At 41.1% G+C, this 18,479-nt stretch overlaps 1 protein-coding gene across 11 annotated transcripts in view; it reads left to right on the top strand.

Moving 5' to 3' along the window:
- The window catches only part of IL20RA (interleukin 20 receptor subunit alpha), a 37,977-nt gene extending 24,592 nt beyond the window's left edge, over positions 1-13,385 (top strand). For 7 of the 11 annotated variants that reach the window (XM_002747077.6, XM_008995139.5, XM_078370817.1 and 4 more), the window contains 5 exons: positions 1,466-1,644; positions 3,099-3,274; positions 3,829-3,973; positions 8,589-8,728; positions 11,013-13,385. In XM_002747077.6, coding sequence (XP_002747123.4) covers positions 1,466-1,644; positions 3,099-3,274; positions 3,829-3,973; positions 8,589-8,728; positions 11,013-11,810 — 1,438 coding nt within the window. In that variant the 3' untranslated portion in view covers positions 11,811-13,385. Of the gene's footprint in view, positions 1-1,462; positions 1,645-3,098; positions 3,275-3,828; positions 3,974-8,588; positions 8,729-11,012 lie in introns of all 11 variants that reach the window. The other 4 variants (XM_008995138.5, XM_078370815.1, XM_035296832.3 and 1 more) reach the window with 2 other exon arrangements.
- The last annotated feature ends 5,094 nt before the right edge of the window (positions 13,386-18,479 follow it).

The following is an 18,479-nucleotide window of genomic DNA, read 5'->3' as shown; positions in this document are numbered from 1 at the left end:
TATGTTTCTGATGTCTTTGGTAGGTATGGTACTTAGGAAATGGGAAACATCTTTACTTTCAGAAATCTGTTGCCATATTCTGAAAAGAGATGACAGCCATGAGCTTGGCAATACATGGACATATCCTCTTTCTCAAGACACACTCTTCCCTCAACCTTTATGATAATGTTTTTCTCTCATCTTTAGCTGCAACTTCCAGGTCTTCTTTCTATCCAACTATTAAATCTTGATGCTGCTGAAATTTTATCCTAGACTCTGTTTTGTCTCTACAGATAACTCATTCATACCTGTGCCTTCAATGAGCAGTTTGGTGCCATTGACTCCAAAATTCCTACCTCCCCCTCACATGTCTCTCCTGAGCCCGTCTGCCCACTAGGCATCTGCATTGGGATATTTCTAATATACTCAGGCTCAAGACATCAAAAGTGAATGTTTGATCTTTTCCTCCTACTATGCCTCCCTATCCATTTCCTAAATCTGCTCTGTCTCAGTGCTCTTTATCTTGGCAACCATCACCACCATTCCACCCATCTACTCCAGACAGAAAGAGACAGCATCCTTACCAGCTTCATTTCCCTAATCTGTTATGTGTTCTCTATCACCAAGTCCTTTCTCCTAATATTTCTTGGTTTTGTCCTGTCCTTATTTATCCTACTGCCCCTATCCTTGTCCAAGTGACCTACAACTTCCCCTGGACCACTGCAGTGTCCTCTCAGCTGTTCCCTAGGCTGCCACTTGTAACCCATCAGCTTTCCCATGCTCCCTCCCCTGTTCCTTTCACTGGCTTATCATGTGTCACCTGAACTCTACACTTTGGTTTCTCTCACCTGCAAAGGGCTAAAAATATTGCCCCCATCCCTATTTGCTGTGGGAATTCTGTTTTTAGTAAAGAAAAGGAAAATCAACGTGACCAACCTAGTCAATATCATCATCACCATCATCACTATCATTATTGAAAATGCAGATTTTTATATGCACTCCAGCCTCATATATTTTTCCTAGAATTCTTGATGCTTATATTTTTATATGCTATGGGAACGTCAAGGTAATTTTTCTTCCCCCCCAAAATGACAAACTGTTCTTAAAACAGTCCATCAAACTGACCTTGTGTACATAGTAGACTAAAAACCTACATAGATAATTACTAGAAGAATTGATCATACAATATGTAAAAATTATACTGTAACCAAAGAATAACAGTAAAATACATGCTTTCAAAATGTACTGTCTACATTATAATTCACAGAAGAAAGGTGATTATAGAAACTCTGACTCATGTTCCTGACAGCTAATGAAAAAAATTGCCCACAGCAAAAGTGGATTCTTTTTTATCTCAATGACAGGCACTTTTATTTTTCTGAAGAGAAGGTCTTTAGTTCCATTCAGTTTTATAAAATGACTGAGTTTTTTTTTATTGTAAAGTATAGGGGGCACCTCATTATTAATTCAGCTTCTTTCTTAGCAGATATGGGCAAAAGAAATGGCTGAATAAATCAGAATGCAGAAATATCAGTAGGACCTACTGTGATCTTTCTGCTGAAACTTCTGACTACGAACACCAGTATTATGCCAAAGTTAAGGCCATTTGGGGAACAGAATGTTCTAAATGGGCTGAAAGTGGACGGTTCTATCCTTTTTTAGAAAGTAAGTAATGCAATTATTGCAATTATCAGTTGAACAAATATTAATATCAAGTTTAACAGTCTCAGCCTCATAGACAGCCTTGCCCAGAGGAAGGTGCTCTGCTTGGCTCTATTCTGGACCAGTGGGTTGAGTGAGCAGGCCAAGGTCCTTAACTTTGCTGGCTCTGAGTCTCACCTTGATTGATTGATTGATTGATTGATTGACTGATTGATTGACTATAGTGGCGGGGTCTCATTACATTACCAGGCTTGCCGGGAACTCCTGGGCTAATGCAATCTTCCCACCTCAGCCTCTCAGAGTGTTACAGTTACAGGCATGAGCCACTACACCCAGCCTGAATCTCATCTTTCAGTCAAAGGTTTAGCCAAGTGGTCTGTAAGATCCCTCCCAGATCCAGAATTGATACTAGATGACAATGATATCAAATTTTGACTTTGTCTTACTACTTAGCAGAAGCTATGTAATTTGAGGAACAAAAGTGACTTTATTTAGTGTGGGTTTATGGACTGTTACTGTCTCCACAAGACTGATTTAAGATTGTCCTGATGATCCCAACTATGCCTTTTCTTATATGAACTTGGTAGTGTGATGATGCAATTTCCAAGTGTAACTCAGAACCAAGGCAACGTCTTCCTGGTATCTGCTTTTATAATGTTGCCATCCCCTGAACTGTGGCTGTCTCAGTCATGAAGGACCCATTCAGGGCTGCCATAATGAGCTCTACAGGTGCTCCATAAGTCTGGGAGCCCTCCCAGATCAGAGGTCAGAAAACTACCCTTGGGACAAATCCAACAACCCTCTTTCTGTTTTTCTGCAGGCCAAGAGTTAAGAATGGTTTTTATATTTTTAAATAGTTTCTAAAAATCCAAGGAATATTTTGTGACATTGGAAAAGTACAGGAATTTGAAATGTTCATGTCTAGTCATAAATAAAGTTTTATTGGGACTCAAGCCACACATTTGTTTACATAGTTACCTTAGACTGCTTTTGCATTACAAGAGTGGAGTAGTGCAACAGGGATCATATGGCCTGTAATACCTAACATATTTACTGTCCAGACCTTTAGGATAAAAGTTTCCTGGTCTCTGTTCTAGATCATTCTAATCACATCTCTGATTTTCCACTTATAAAATCATGTTTTTGTCATTTATCACCAACTTTTCAAGTCACAGAAATGTTACAAACATTTTTGATGGCATTAACCATCACCAGATACTGTTAATGCATGTGCATAAGGAAATATAACACTTGAATTTGCTGTTCTAACATTGTATTAGGCTGTGTGAAATGGTTTCAAGATTAGGCATAACTCAGGTCCACCTTAGTACATTTTGAGGCATCTCCTGTAAGAAGGTGTCTTTCAGAGCTTTCATCCAAGTAGGATTATGTGGTAGCTTTATCTAAGGTAATTTTTACATCTGAACATGATAATAACCTCTCTCTGCTCCTTTAAGCACAAATTGGCCCACCGGAGGTGGCACTGACTCTGGGTGATAAGTCCATTTCTGTTGTCCTGACGGCTCCAGAGAAGTGGAAGAGAAATCCAGAAGACATTCCTATTTCCATGCAACAAATTTACTCCAATCTGAAGTATAATGTGTCTGTGTCAAACACTAAATCAAATAGAACGGTAAGCCTGCAATGGAATGGGGCATATTATTCATGTACTACTCTGTAGCTAATGGAGCCAACGGCCCTGATGCTTTGATTCTCTGCATGTGACTCTGGGAAGATGTGATATTCAAAAGATATGCTGCACAAGATACAGTTGAAGCTGATACATAGAAATTTTACAGAACTAACTTCAGATCTTTACAGAAACTCTGTTAACAGGATATAGTGTTGCTATTGGAGTGTAGGAGATTGTGCACTTCACTTTGATGGAGAGCATTCATTTGCAGTCTTTCTCTGAGAAGAAAAAAAACGTGAGCAAAGACCCAGGACAATGAATAAGAACTCTATCCATGTGTTGTTTAGAATTGTTCCCAGCATTGGTCCAGTTCCTGACAATGCTGAGCTAAAAGAAAAGAGCACATTGAAACTGTTGCTGAAAAAAAAAAAAAGCTTATACTGATAGTAAAGGACTCAATGTGGCTTGGTCTTTTATTTCCTTCTAGAGTTCTTTGTCTGGGGTGGTCCAAGAAATGTCTGGCTCTAACCAGTGTTTGCAATTCCCTGTCCTAGTGGTCCCAGTGTGTGACCAACCACACACTGGTGCTCACCTGGCTGGAGCCGAACACACTGTACTGCGTCCACGTGGAGTCCTTTGTCCCAGGGCCCCCTCGCCGTGCTCAGCCTTCTGAGAAGCAGTGTGCCAGGACTTTGAAAGGTAAACTTTAAAAAAATCTCCACTGGTCTAGGAAGGAGATCTGCTAAAACTAGAAGGCAGTATGATGGTTTAAACAAGATTTTGACAAATCCATGTCTAACGGAAACAGGTTGAGGCAAAGGCAGAAACAGTTACCACCAGAAATGCATGGATCAGCCTAGAACTCTGCCATTGAGCTTGGCTGACATTTGAAAGTGTTCTCACACCCTGGGAGAACTCATACAGTCCTGTGTCCACTGCCAGCAATCTTCCCATGGTCCCTCTATTACCTGTTTTGTGAAATAACAATGGAAAACTTTTACATAATGGCTTTTTTCTTCTTTAAAATCATAATCAGGCTGGACATGGTGGCCCACACCTGAAATCTCAGCACTTTGGGAAGCCAAGGAGGGAGGATGACTTGAGCCCAGGAGTTTAAGACCAGCCTGGGCAACATAATGAGACCTCATCTCTACAAAAAATAAAATAAACCAGGCATGGTAGTGCACACCTGTAGTCCTAGCTACTTGGGAGGCTGAGGTGGGAGGAACACCTGAGCCCAGAAGAGTGAGCCATGGTTGCATCACTGTACTCCAGCTTGGGCAACAGAGTGAGACCTTGTCTCAAAATATTAAAAAATAAGGCCAGGCATGGTGGCTCACGCCTGTAATCCCAGCACTTTGGGAAGCCAAGGGGGGCGGATCACCAGAGGTCAGGAGTAAGACTAGCCTAACCAACATAGAGAAACCCCATCTGTACTAAAAATACAAAATTAAACAGGTGTGGGGTCATATACCTGTAATCCCAGTTACTTGGGAGGCTGAGGCAGGAGAATCACTTGAACCCGGGAGGCAGAGGTTGCGTGAGCCAAGATTACACCTGGGCAACAAGAATGAAACTCTATCTCAAATAAAAATAAAAAATAAAATCAGTATCAGCCCGATCAATAGAAGTTCTGTGGTTTCCAAGAACATCAGACAATTTTATCACTGGAAACAAAGCGTTATTCTAAAATCACTGCAAAGCAGAATGTATTTTTCACTTCCCCTGGGGAATACTAATTATAGGTGCTTCCAGTTGTGTTCAAGTGTCACCAGATTGACTGTGTGAGGGTCTGGGATCAGCAAATCAGTGATCACTTCTTTATCCTTAAGTTACTTCTCTCTGTTTCCTTTTATTTATCTCCTCACATTTTCTAAACTGGGCTGCCAGGGAACCGTGGTTAGAGATGCCCATTCCTATGAGGAGATACAGAGTTGTGAGCTTGGCATTTGTTTAATTTTTCTGCCTTCAGAGTGAGAGGAGCTTGAATTCAAAACTTGAAAATATAAAGAAAATGAATCCTAAAGTTTGTCTGCATCAAAGGGCGGGCTCTTCATCCATTTTTCTTCTGCTGCTTTTCCAAACAGCTGGGCTAGAGACAGAGGCCCACAACCTCCATGGCATGCCTTGGCTTATCACCAGCCATGAATAGGAATCCATAACCTCCTCCCTCACCCATCCCACCTTTCAAGATGAAACTATCCCAAAGTAAAGAAAGGGAACTTTGTGAGTACATGCGAAAAGTGCAAGGCTTTGCTTTTGACTCTCTGTCTTTATCATAGCTTTTCTTTGACAGTGGAGGAGTCTCTACCAGATAGCAAATGAAACTAAAATGCCAAGCAAAACAAAGCATATTGAATAAATCATACTTGTATTTGGGAGAAGTGCTCGGGCCTTGATCAGTGCCAGCTGGTGGGAATGAATTTCCAGTGGAAATCATTAACACAACTGGAGCAAAAGCAACAAAATGCAGATTAAATCCAAAACTTCTCAGTAAGCAGATGAAGCCCACCTTCTCACTAATATGAAAAAAGTGGCCAAGTACAGTGGTTCATGCCTGTAATACCAGCACTTTGGGAAGCTAAGGTGGGAGGATTGCTTGAGTCCAGGAGTTCAAGACCAACCTGGGCAAAATGGTGAAACCCCATTGCCAAGGCTGACCTGCAGACTCTGGCCAAGCAACGGATGAAAGGAGTTCACAGACACAAGTGTTTTGCCTGTGAGAGTGCGGCTAGGGGACCCCATGGCTTACAGACCCCAAAGAGGGAGTCCAGCTGTGCAGCCGCAGTATGTCAGAGATGCTCATACTTATTTTAGAACTGGTTTAATCACAAGGGTCGCAGACAAGCACCATTTATGGGTAATTAACGTTGATGACCCCCTGAGTAGAGAGCAGTCATGCCTGTGGATAATCAAAGGTTGGTTTATGGAGAAATAGGTAAACAAACTTATCTAAATGAAGTCCTCTGCATTCATTCCCTTGTTATCTGCTCTTTGCTATCAGCTCAAGGTAAGAGGATTAGGCTGCCTTCAGCTATAACCCTTTCCCAAAGCTTTTGCAAAAGCTTCTGGCCTTCCAAGGTTTACATCTTTCCTATAATTTTTCCCACCACCCTGACTGATCTCCTATACCCCATCACTACTAAAAATACAAAAATTAGCCAGGTATGGTAGCATACACCTTTAATCCAAGCTACTTGGAAAACTGAGATGGGAGGATCACCAGAGCCTGGGGAAGTTGAGGCTACAGTGAGCCAAGATTGTGCCACTGCACTCCAGCCTGGACAACAGAATGAGACTTTGTCTCAAAAAAAAAAAAAAGAAAAAGAACAGTTAACAGAATAACAGTTAATTGTTATTGGCAGGGGTCTTTATTATAATAGCACATCTCCAGGAGGACAGAAGAAGAGCTTCTAGAACAGATACAGTTCTGAATCCCTGCTATCCCAGCTGTTATATCACCAGAGATATCTTTCCAACATGCTGTTGTGAGGACCTGCTTTCTGAATAATCAGTAGCACCTTTGTTGGGATTATTCTTTGAAACGTATTTCTGCTCTCTTGTCCCCCATCCCTAAAATACAGGTACAGTTTATTGGGTTTGTTGTAGTAAACATGGGCTAGTATATACGGAATGCCATCAGTCATTGTTATGATTCTTTTCAATTACGACAGGCTCAATCCAGGGACCAGGTATTGTATTAAGAGGGTTGGACTGAGTTGTAGCCTAAAAGCAGGGCAGGTGGTATTCTGACACCTGCAGCCTCTGCACTGCAGCACTGGCACATCTCTGTGCAGAACCTGGTGATGAATGTGCTCCTTGGGAATTGTGCAGGGCAACAGGCCCACATGCTGGACTTTTCTCACTGGCTGTTGTTGACCACCCTCATCAGCCATGACACATCTGTTTCCAGGCTTTCAACAGAATAATTAACCAGATAGTGATTTTGCTGCTTTCTCTTGGGCCCAAGCATCAAGAGCATCCAACATTCTCCTGGATTAGAATGCTCCGGTCACACTCCTGCTGATTTTGTTAGTCTGTAAGGAGTACACTCGGACTTTTGTCATTTGTGCTAAAGCTGCTCTTTTTCCTACTCCTGTGTCAGTCAGGGTTCTCCAGAGAAACAGAAAGAATAGGATAGATATCGATGCAGATATTGATACATTTATTTGTTTAGAAATATTTGTTTATTTTAAGGCATTGGCTCACAGGATTTAGAGTCTGGCAAGTCCAAATGTGTATGTAGCACAGGCAGGCTGGAGACCCGTGGAAGAGCTGATGCTTGCTGTTTGCACCCAGAGGTAGGCTGCTGGCAGAATTCCCTGTTCTTTGGAGTCGTCAAGACATTTTTTATTAAAGTCTTCAGTTGATTGCATGAGGCCCACCCACATTATCAATAGTGATCTGCTTTACTGAAAAACCCCTGATTGAAATATTAGTCTCCCATTAAAAAAAAAAACTTTACAGAAAGCTCTAGAATAATGTTTACCCAAATATCTAGGTACTGTGGCCTAGCCAACTGGACATATAAAATTAACCATCACAACTTCCAAGTACACCATAGTGGCTTAATAAGTATGAGTTAGTCACAATGAGCTCTAGTCGTCACCAATATGGCCAGTACTGCTTTTATTAAAACTATTTCCCAGGTCTTTTCATTCTTCTCCAGGCTTTTACTTATCATAAACCTATGGCACAGCAGGCCTGGGAAGGGAGTCAACTGCCATTCGCACTGTACCCTGTCCACCCACCTCCCTACACTCATCCCCAGGCTCCAGCCCTATCCAGAAAGTCCAGCCAAGCAGTGCAAGAATGGTTCTGCTACTCACATAAAAGGTGGCACCATGCACTCCTGTCCTCCAGTGAACATGCAGAAAGATTGAGTGCAACAGGTGGCGTGAAAAAGTGAGCCCATTCATTGGGATCTTCACAGGAGGGTTTTGTTGTTTGTTTGAAGTTCTGCAAGTTACCTGAATATCAAATACACTTTCAAATATAGGAACCAGCATGAATCTCATAGGCAGACATACAATGGTAGAGTATGTGCTGACTTGGATGATTGATATATTCTTAGTGTAAACATTTGAGGTGACTTCAGATTCCTTCAGACTATCTCTTGTCAGGGAGAGTAAGAATTCTGAGACCCCTTATAACGTTTAGCTTAAGCTTGTCAACACAGAGGTGAGAACACTGAGTTCCCAAATGTAATAATCTGCCCAGATGCCACTTAACAATGCCAGTTTTTTCCCCATCGCATCAAATCATGACTATCTAACCCCTTCTCCCCACTTCCCACCTTTTTTTTTTTTAACAGATCAATCATCAGAGTTCAAGGCTAAAATCATCTTCTGGTATGTTTTACCCATCTCTGTTACCGTGTTTCTTTTTTCTGTGATGGGCTATTCCATCTACCGATATATCCACGTTGGCGAAGAGAAACACCCAGCAAATTTGGTGAGTGCTTGGTGTGGCAGGGGTCTTTATTATAACAGCACACCTCTATTATAACAGCACACCTCCAGGAGCACAGAAGAAGAGGTTCTAGAACAGATACAGTTCCCTTTAAGGAAAGAGTGAATTGAAAGTTAAATAACTAGTGAATTAAAAAACACTTTCTGGACTGGGCATGGTGGCTCACGCCTGTAATGCCGGCACTTTGGGAGGCTGAGGCAGGCAGATCACTTGAGGTCAGGTGTTCAAGACAAGCCTGGACAACAGCATGAACCCCATCTCTACTAAAAATGCAAAAATTAGCTGAGTGTGGTGATGCATGCCTATAATCCCAGCTACTCAGGAGGCTGAGGCAGGAGAATCACGTGTACCCGGGAGGCAAAGATTGCGGCCAGCCAAGACTGCGCCACTGCACTCCAGCCTGGGTGACAGAATGAGACTCTGTCTCAAAAACAAACAAATGAACAAAAAAACCTTCTGGATTAGCTCACTAACAGAACGAAAGATAAAGATTCCTTAGCTTTGAAAAGATTTTCTATTTAATAACCAGATTATACAAGGTCCTGGGGTACACAGATAAGTTCAGTCATGATCCCTGCCCTTCTAGAAGTTCAACCCTAGTCAGGGAATAGAATTTCAAAATCATGTGAAGACTAAGATGAGAGCAGGCGCTGGGAACTCTGGGGGTACAAGGAGGGCCCCAAAACCCCAAATGGGGGTTCAGCTCTCATGCCAGGGCATGGTTATGAGAGGTGAGTAGGAGTTAGGATCCATAGTACAGGCAGAAGAAACAGCAAGGGGAAAGGTGGGTGGATGTGTGGAAACTGCCGGACATCTTTAAACCAGGAGGCTCCAGATGAGAAGCTAGAGAAGATGAGACTGGAAAGTGGGAGGTGGGTCCAAGTAAGGGGAAAACTGGGGTGCTGTTCTAAGGAGCTCGGCCTCATTCTACCGGCAAAGAGAAATCTCCATAGGGTTTTAAGTCAGGAGCGTCAGAGTCCGTATCAGGGGTTAGATCCAACCAGATATTAGTTCCAGGACAACTTGGAGGGAAGTAAGACTAGAAACAAGAGAAACACCCAGGGAGCTGTGGCTTTGTCCCGGGGAGGGAAGATTCAAGTCTAACAGACGAGAGCGGGATATCAGGCTAGAGAGAAAGACCTGGAATAGAAACACGCTAAGGAGGAACATGGCCAGGACTTAATCCTTCCCATTAAGGAGAAGAAAGAAAAAAACCCAAGGAGGTGCAACCATGTGCTGAAAGGTTCTGAAGGGCTGAGCATATTTTTGACAATCAAAACTGTTTTCTTGGGAACTATTAAAAGATATATTCACATGTACCTGATAACATACCTTGGTTCCTGTTAGTTCCATTTCTAAGTTTTTCTATGATTCTCCCTGCATTCAGGTTTCAGAGTTGGCTTCTTAATGGCATTGGGAGACCTTTTCTGGAAGGAACATTCACAGGAGAATTGACTGCCTGTGATTTTGTTGAAACTTAAAATGTAAAAGAATGAAGCTAAAGGTTCTGTTTTGTAAAGTTAAATGAAATCACATGCCAGAGTGAAAATGAGGATTGTAACTCATGCTCTCTTAGATAACAGGCATCTTTTACGATACCCACAGCAATATTTTAAGCTCATCTGAGCTTCCCTGACATGATTTAGAGTGTCTCTGTCTGCCATAAACTGGCAGATGAATTTCCTTTTTTGGCCCTATTATAGCATGATAAGAATGGTGTAAGGGGTAAAAACCATCCCTGCTCATATATTTCCCTCCCTTTCTACCTCCAGTTCTCATGCCTGTGTCTGCATTTCAAACGTATCCAAAAACAGGGCAGGCAGCCAAGGTAACCACAGCTTTAACAGGTACATAGCAAACTATAAATAAAACAATGTCACAAACTCTGCTATACTCGGTCTTTGCAACTCTTCATGTGGCTGAGATTCTGACTTTACAGAATGTAAAAAAGGTCAAGAAATGAGTTAGCTCTCCTGCCAGTTAGAAGACAGGGCACCAATGCCCAAGCCCCAGCGTTGGACTGCAGAAATAACCACCCAGTGAACCATTTCGTTTCCGTGCCTTTTGTGTGTCTTTATATAGTCTCTTTAAGCCTCTACTCCCAGTGAGTGAGGTTTTCTATATATTGCAAGCATAACTTTCATTTATATGAGTTGGTAAGAGTAGGTCTTTAAAACTATCTGGTGACAAGATATTCTAACTAACAGCTGTTTTTAATATCTCTGTAAAGTGAAAAGGTGAAAACCATTCTCTTTTCTCTTTATAGATTTTGATTTATGGTAATGAATTTGACAAAAGATTCTTTGTGCCAGCTGAAAAAATCGTGATTAACTTTATCACCCTCAGTATCTCCGAGGATTCTAAAATTTCTCATCAGGATACGAGTTTGCTGGGAAAAAGCAGTGACGTATCCAGCCTTAATAATCCTCAGTCTAGCAGGAACTTGGAGCCCCCTCAGGAGGAAGAGGAGGTGAAACATTTAGGATATGCTTCGCATTTGTTGGAAATTTTTTGTGACTCTGAAGAAAACACGGAAGATACTTCCCTCACCCAGGAAGAGTCCGTCAGCAGAACAATATCCCCAGATAAAACAGTCATTGAATATGATTACGATGTAAGAACCACTGATGTCTGTGCAGGACCTGAAGAGCAGGAGCTCAGTTTGCAGGAGGAGGTGTCCAGGCAAGGAAGATTATTTGACTCAGAGGCAGCGCTGGCAGTCTTGGGTCTGCAAACATTACAGTACTCATACAGCCCTCAGCTCCGAGACTTAGACCCTCTGGCACAGGAGCACACAGATTCGGAGGAGGGTCCAGAGGAAGAGCCATCGACAACCCTGGTTGACTGGGACCCCCAAACTGGCAGGCTGTGTATCCCTTCATTGTCTAGCTTTGACCAGGACTCAGAGGGCTGTGAGCCTTCTGAGGGGAATGGGCTCTGGGAGGAGGGCCTTCTGTCTAGACTCTATGAGGCGCTGGCTCCAGACAGGCCGCCAGGAGAAAATGAAACCTATCTCATGCAATTCATGGAGGAATGGGGGTTATATGTACAGATGGAAAACTGATGACAACACTTCCTTTTGCCAGACTCCTTCTTTGCAAACAAGTGAGTTACCCCTTTGATCCCAGCAATAAAGTACCTGGGATAAAAGATGTTTTTTCCAGTTTTTCAGTGTCTATGAGAATTACTTATTTCTTTTCTCTATTCTCATAGTACGTATTTGGTTGGTTCATGCATGTAGATCTCTTAACATTGGTGGTGGGTGTCCAGAGTGCAGGAGCTGGCCTGTTTCTTTATGCAGAGGAAGCAGTCCATAAATGTTTGCCAGGCTGGGTGCAGAATTTATTCAGATGGGCATACTCTGGCCTCTTTGTTTATTATTTTCAAATAGACACGCTTCTGTGATTATTTTCTGGGTTCATCCCATGTGTACATAGCACTGTAAAAAATATTTCCCAAAGATTATTCATTTTATAAATACTACTTTTTCAGAATTGGGTTTATTGGGAGCCGAAGGAGATACTTAAAACAGGCACATACCACTACGTCAGTGATAAGTTGGTCACATGTGAAAACCTCAACTATTTGATCATTATGATTCATATTTAGAATGAATAAATCAGGCACAGACCTTCATGATATCACACACTCTTGGCTACTTTAAGAGGCCATCATTAATGCTTTATGAGTAGTTCTGGAATATAAACATAAATGAGTATTCTTTTGTAGTCAGAAAAGTGTCCTATCAATAATTTAGTAGGGGCTTATTGTCTCTCAAAACTAACCTAAAAGAAAATGGCACATATTATAATAGAATATTATATTTATTTCTGGAAATGTGTTTTCAAAAAGATATTTACATAGTCTATGGCTAGGAAGTGTTCAGTAAAGCACTGTGTTACTATTAGAATATCAAACATTAGAACAGGCAGTGGTTCAAAGACTCTTTGGAATATCTATGAATGAATATCCTCCATTCTTATAATATTAAAACTCACAAATACAGAACATACAAGCAAAATAAGTTAAATGACTATGTAAGGGAGAGTTTATTAAAAGTTGACATAATTTACTGTGGGAACTAAACTGTGCCATTAAACAATACCTTTCTAGTTCAATTCCAGTAACTGTTCTCATTTCCTTTACCACTTGTTAAGAAAATTAAATTCTTCAGTCATGCTGCTTTGAAATGGGACAGTATCTATTAAGTTGAACCATACGTAATTGTTGATATTTGGCTGTTTTTAATCTGACAAACAGCAACTTCATGTGGTTTGCCTTAATATGTATTTGTTTTAATCATGAACTCATAATCCACTGATGCTCTTTCAAGAAAACAGATATCACCTGTATTTCCTTATTGATATTTTTGGTACAAGCAGACAACCCTGGTAGGAGAGATGGATTCTGGGGTCATGACCTTTTGTGATTGTCCACAAATGCAAACAGTTTCAGATGTAATGGTTTAATTTAGAGAGTAATTATATTAATCTGAGTGTTCTGTTCTTCTCAATCTTTGTAGAAACGATCCTGCTGGTTTGGGAGAACAAATGTATTACACTAACTGTAAAAGTTGTTCAAAAGTGAGAAAGAATGAATTGTTATTAAGAGCAAAAGAAAAAATAAAATGATTGATATAGTCCTGCTTATTTATTCCATTCACGAAATATTTTCTAACCACCTACCATGTCCTTCAGTGTCCTCATCTGTGAAATAGAATTAAGAGCTGCGTTGGGATTGTTTTGAGGATTAAAAGAGTTGAACTGTAGATGGTACTTAGACCTGTGCTGGGCACATAGCAAGTGCTCCATAGTGTTTGTCATCGTCATCATTAACTGCCAGGTCCCACTGTTAACTGCCAGAAAGAAAAGCCATTTAGACACACAACTGTAGTGATTTCAAGACAGACCTTGTCTAACTCTGTTTTTCTTTCCTGAGAGTAAATAGTAATTTGCTTCCTACTTTGTGCCCTCAGATTGAAATCCTTCAGTGGTTTAGCCGCATTATCTGGCTTTGTAAAAGGGGAATCTAATTCTGAGTTGCTTTTACATCTCTTGTTATTCCAAGTGTGTCAGAAATATTGAGCATTCTCTAATTTTGCTCCTTCAGTTCTTTGAAACATATGTATATATTTAATCTCTATATATATACACACACACACATTCAAACATGAGCATACAGTGATATTTCTCATGGGGGTGGTGACATCTTCTTAGATGTGGTATATCTGTGTGGGAGGCAGCTGTCGTGCATCCTCTTCCTTCTGTAGCCAGGTCTCACCATCTCCAAGAAGTCACCCTCTGGTCTGCTTGAGATTCCATCTCTATGCCTGAGGTTCAAGTAGAGATGACAAGTTGAAGCTTCAGATTCTGACAAGTACAGTTGGCCTTCTGTATCTGTGGGTTCAGCATCCATGGATTCAACCAATAGCAAATCAAACATTCATTTAAAAAAAAAGTCCACAAAGTTCCAAAAAGTGAACCTTGAATTTCCATCACACCAAGTACTACATTGAATGCATTTAAGTGAAGTGATGTCTAGGCCTATTGGGGCTTACAAGCAATCTAGAGATGATGTAAAGTATATGGGAGAATGTGTGTAGTTTATCTATACATTTTATATCATGGACTTGAGCATCCATGGATTTTGGAATCCTCAGATACCAGACACCCAATGAATACCAAGGAACCAATCCCCAGTGAATACCAAGGAACAACTATACTATTCATCCTATCCCCTGTTATCCCCAGGATTTTATATACCACTTGGATTTTATATACCACTTGCACATTAGTTAAGTTTTCCTTATCTAATAGAAATAGAAAACAACTATTAGCAGCTCCATTGGCACACCCCATAAATCCTAAACATTTGGTGAAGGAAAATACCACCACTACAAAGTGAGTGAAACATAGTGCCACTCTTGCGCTCAAGAAGGAAGTGAGCGAAGTGAACTTGTCACTGGAGCCCATAACATGAGAAAGATCTAGTGCCCTTCATGCTGAGTCCAGCTGGAAGGAAATCAGTGCAGATAAAAACTATTTGTACAGCCCAGACAGAGCACAAGACCGCCAGCATGATAAATCTAATGAGAACATTAAACAGAGGATTGGTTGTCATGGATGGGTACCGCTGGGTCATTAATCAAGTTATTTCCAGCCCACACATTACCACCCCCACATCTTGCAGATTAATTTTTGCTAAATTATCTTAGAAGAACTTTATTTTCTTTTTAATTCCCCACATGACATCTTCCACAAACCTTCTATCTACAGATTTTTTTCAGATTTGGCTCAAAAGCATGTACCTCTAATTTTTAAAATAAGTAGTCCTATGGTTATGGGTAATTTAATAATAGTTCTTTTTTTTTTTTGAGACAGAGTTTTGCTCTTGTTACCCAGGCTGGAGTGCAATGGCACGATCTCGGCTCATTGCAACCTCCGCCTCCTGGATTCAAGCAATTCTCCTGCCTCGGCCTCCCAAGTAGCTGGGATTACAGGCATGAGCCACCGCGCCCGGCCAATAGCTCTTATTTTTATTGTAGAAGGCATATACTGAGATATATGTATACATGTTCATTGTAGAGTACCTAGAAATAAATGGGGAGAGAAAAGAAAATTACCCATAATTCTCTCACCCAGATTTAACCACCATAAACATATTTGAAAAGAGAAAGGATTTTCAACTGGAGGAAGTTTGGTTCCCCAGGTGATATGTGGCAATGTCTAGAGACATTTTTGATTGTCACCAATCAGGAGGAGGCTGCTGCTGGCATGTAGTGAGTCAAGGCCAGGAATAAATACTGCTAAACATCCTACCATAACAAAGAGTTATCCAGCCTAAAATGCCAATAATGCCTCAGTTAATACACCTTGGTATAGGACTTCCTGGATACCTTCATTGCATGTATGCAAACATTTTTGCCAAAAGTGGGGATTATATTGGATTCTTTTATAACTTGCTCCTTTCACTCAAAAATATATAGCTATCTGATTTTAACTACAGACTAAGTTTATGATGCACCAACCTTATTCAAGCTAGAACATTTGAAAGAGCAGATTGGGAATTATTTTTTCAAACATAATGCTTTAAAATAGTTTTAGGCTGGGCATGGTGGCTCATGCCTGTGATCCAAGCACTTTGGGAGGCCAAGGTGGGCAGATCACTCGAGCTCAGGAGTTTGAGATCAACCTGGCCAACATGGTGAAACCCTGTCTCTACTAAAAATACAAAAATTAGTCAGGCATGGTGGTGCATGCCTATAATCCCAGCTACTCAGGAGGCTGAGTCAGGAGAACCACTTGAACCCAGGAGGTGGAGGTTTCAGTGAGCCAAGATGGCACCACTGCACTCCAGCTAGGGTGACAGAGTGGGAGTCCATCTCAAAAATAAACAGAGTTAGCCAAGCAGCAACCAAAAATACTGTGAGTCCTTTAAAGATAACTGACCCTCTCAAAAACACTATTTCCTGAAAACTACTACCTCTCCAAAGTGGCTAGTGACTATTATGGTCACGTATCATCCTTTATTGGAGTGCTTAGTTCCTACTACCACTTCTCCCAAGCCCTCGGTCCTCAGTGACATGTGCTTGAAGGCAGCCTTGGTCACACAGGCCATTACTGTGACCATTTCAGCAGGACTGATGTTCCTTCAGCCTCCTTGACCTGTTTGGTGGCTGCAAAACTTCAGTCCTACTAGTTTTAATCTTTAACAGATTTTCCAGTTAGTTTTCACTTCCAGTTTTCATGTTGGTGAGTTAAGGTTCTTTCAGCATTGCTACATGCAAGACTCCCTTGAGGGAGGGGGTGAGGGCTAGTGTGTTAGGTTGTTTGGCGGTGCTTTTTGTTGTGCTTGTGTTGATGGGTGTAAGCTCCTTCTGGCCCAAGGAACTGAAGCTCTGGCTCCTTGCTACAACTGAAAGCAGATGAGGCATTTTCTTCCTTACTCTGCTCAAGAGATCTCCTTAGATTTCTCAGTCTGTCATTTTCTGGATTAGATGGTACTAGGAGGCTTTCCACCAACTCAGAAGATGGACCTATGGCTCATGTTTTTATGCACAGGCCACTGAGACGGATGAACACTGAAGGAGATAAATACCATTGGTTATTTACCTGTTTCTGGAACTCACTTTTGAGGGGCATATAAATTAGATTCTGCTCTTAAAGTTCTCATACAGTTAAAATTACTTACTTATTATTCTTTCTACTCAGGCCAGCCCATCTGAAATTGGTTTGAAAAGCAAAAACATTAGGATATTTGATATGAGAGGGAAAAAATAATGGAGATTTTAACCTCCTCAAGCCCCCAAAAAGAAGGTGTGGTGTGTTGGATCTCTATTAAATTTGTTGACTTTGTGCTTTAAAAAGAATTTTCCAGCATTTGATTAACAAAAGTATAGATGGACAAATGGAAACACACCTTAGAACTTTTCAAACTGACTGATGGACGGATTGATTGGCCAAAGAAGAATCAGTATGCAAAGATAGACTCTTGAAGCTGAGATGCTTGGTCTCCGTAGCTTCCTAGGTTTGTCACCTCAGGCAACTTACTTAACCTCTTTGCAGCAAATTCCTTCATCAGTGAAATGAGGATGATAATGTTTGATGCCTCAGAGGGCTGCAGGAGATTTAAATAAATCAATATATTCCAAGCGCTTAAAACAGTGCCTGACCCAAAATAAGTGCTCAGTAAGTGTCAGCAATAAAAACATCACCAGAAGCACATATAAGGACGTTCCTAGAAGCATTGCTCATTTTTTAAAAAAAATCTGCAAAGAACACAAAGGCTTATCAGCAGGAGAAAGCTTTGAAAATGAACTACAACTTCACCGAATAACATTAATGAGTCTCACAAACATCATATTGAGCAAAAAGAGTGATTGCTAAAAGAACACAGAGAGGATAATTCCACTTGTATAAAATTCCCAAACATAGAAAACTGAACACTATATTGTTTAGGGATACATACACATGTGGTAAGACAAGGAAATGACTAAAAGTTTAAGACTGTGGTTCCCCCTTGGGAACCAAAAGCAGAGCTCACATTGGAATTGGTAATGATCTCCTTAAATGGCGGTGAAAAGAAGAGTTTTCCTTTGGTTATTCTTGTTTAGACTGAACATATATAGTATACATGCCCTAATGTATGTATATTTAATTAAGCAAAAAAACAATGGAATCCCCAAGCCCCTGAATTTTAGTGTCATACTCATGGGTTCCATAATCAGTATTAGCTTTGTGACATTGGTCAAGGCACTTGAAATTATGAGGGCTGTCATACATTTTCCCTTGGAATTCAGAAACAAGTATATTAGTGGTCATATTCTGTTTCTAAAACTTCTTAGTTTGCAAACTTTTTACTAAGTCTAAAATTCTCAACAGGAAAGAGCTGTTGACATATTATTTTAGATTCTATGTAGAAGGGCATGAGCTTAAAACCGTAGCTTTAGGCCTGGTGCAGTGGCTCACGCCTGTAATCTCAGCACTTTGGGAGGCCGAGGCAGGCCAATCACCTGAGGTCTGGAGTTCGAGACCAGCCTGACCAACATGGAGAAACCCCATCTCTGCTAAAAATACAAAATTAGCTGGGTGTGGTAGCACATGCCTGTAATCCCAGCTACTCGGGAGGCTGAGGCAGGAGAATCTCTTGAACCCAGGAGGTGGAGGTTGTGGTGAGTGGAGATCCGGCCACTGCACTCCAGTCCAAGCAACAAGAGCAAAACTCCAACTCAAAA

The sequence above is a fragment of the Callithrix jacchus genome, chromosome 4, assembly GCF_049354715.1.
Source record: "Callithrix jacchus isolate 240 chromosome 4, calJac240_pri, whole genome shotgun sequence".
Taxonomy (NCBI): Eukaryota; Metazoa; Chordata; class Mammalia; order Primates; family Cebidae; genus Callithrix; species Callithrix jacchus.
This window is presented reverse-complemented; position numbering and strand designations above follow the sequence as displayed.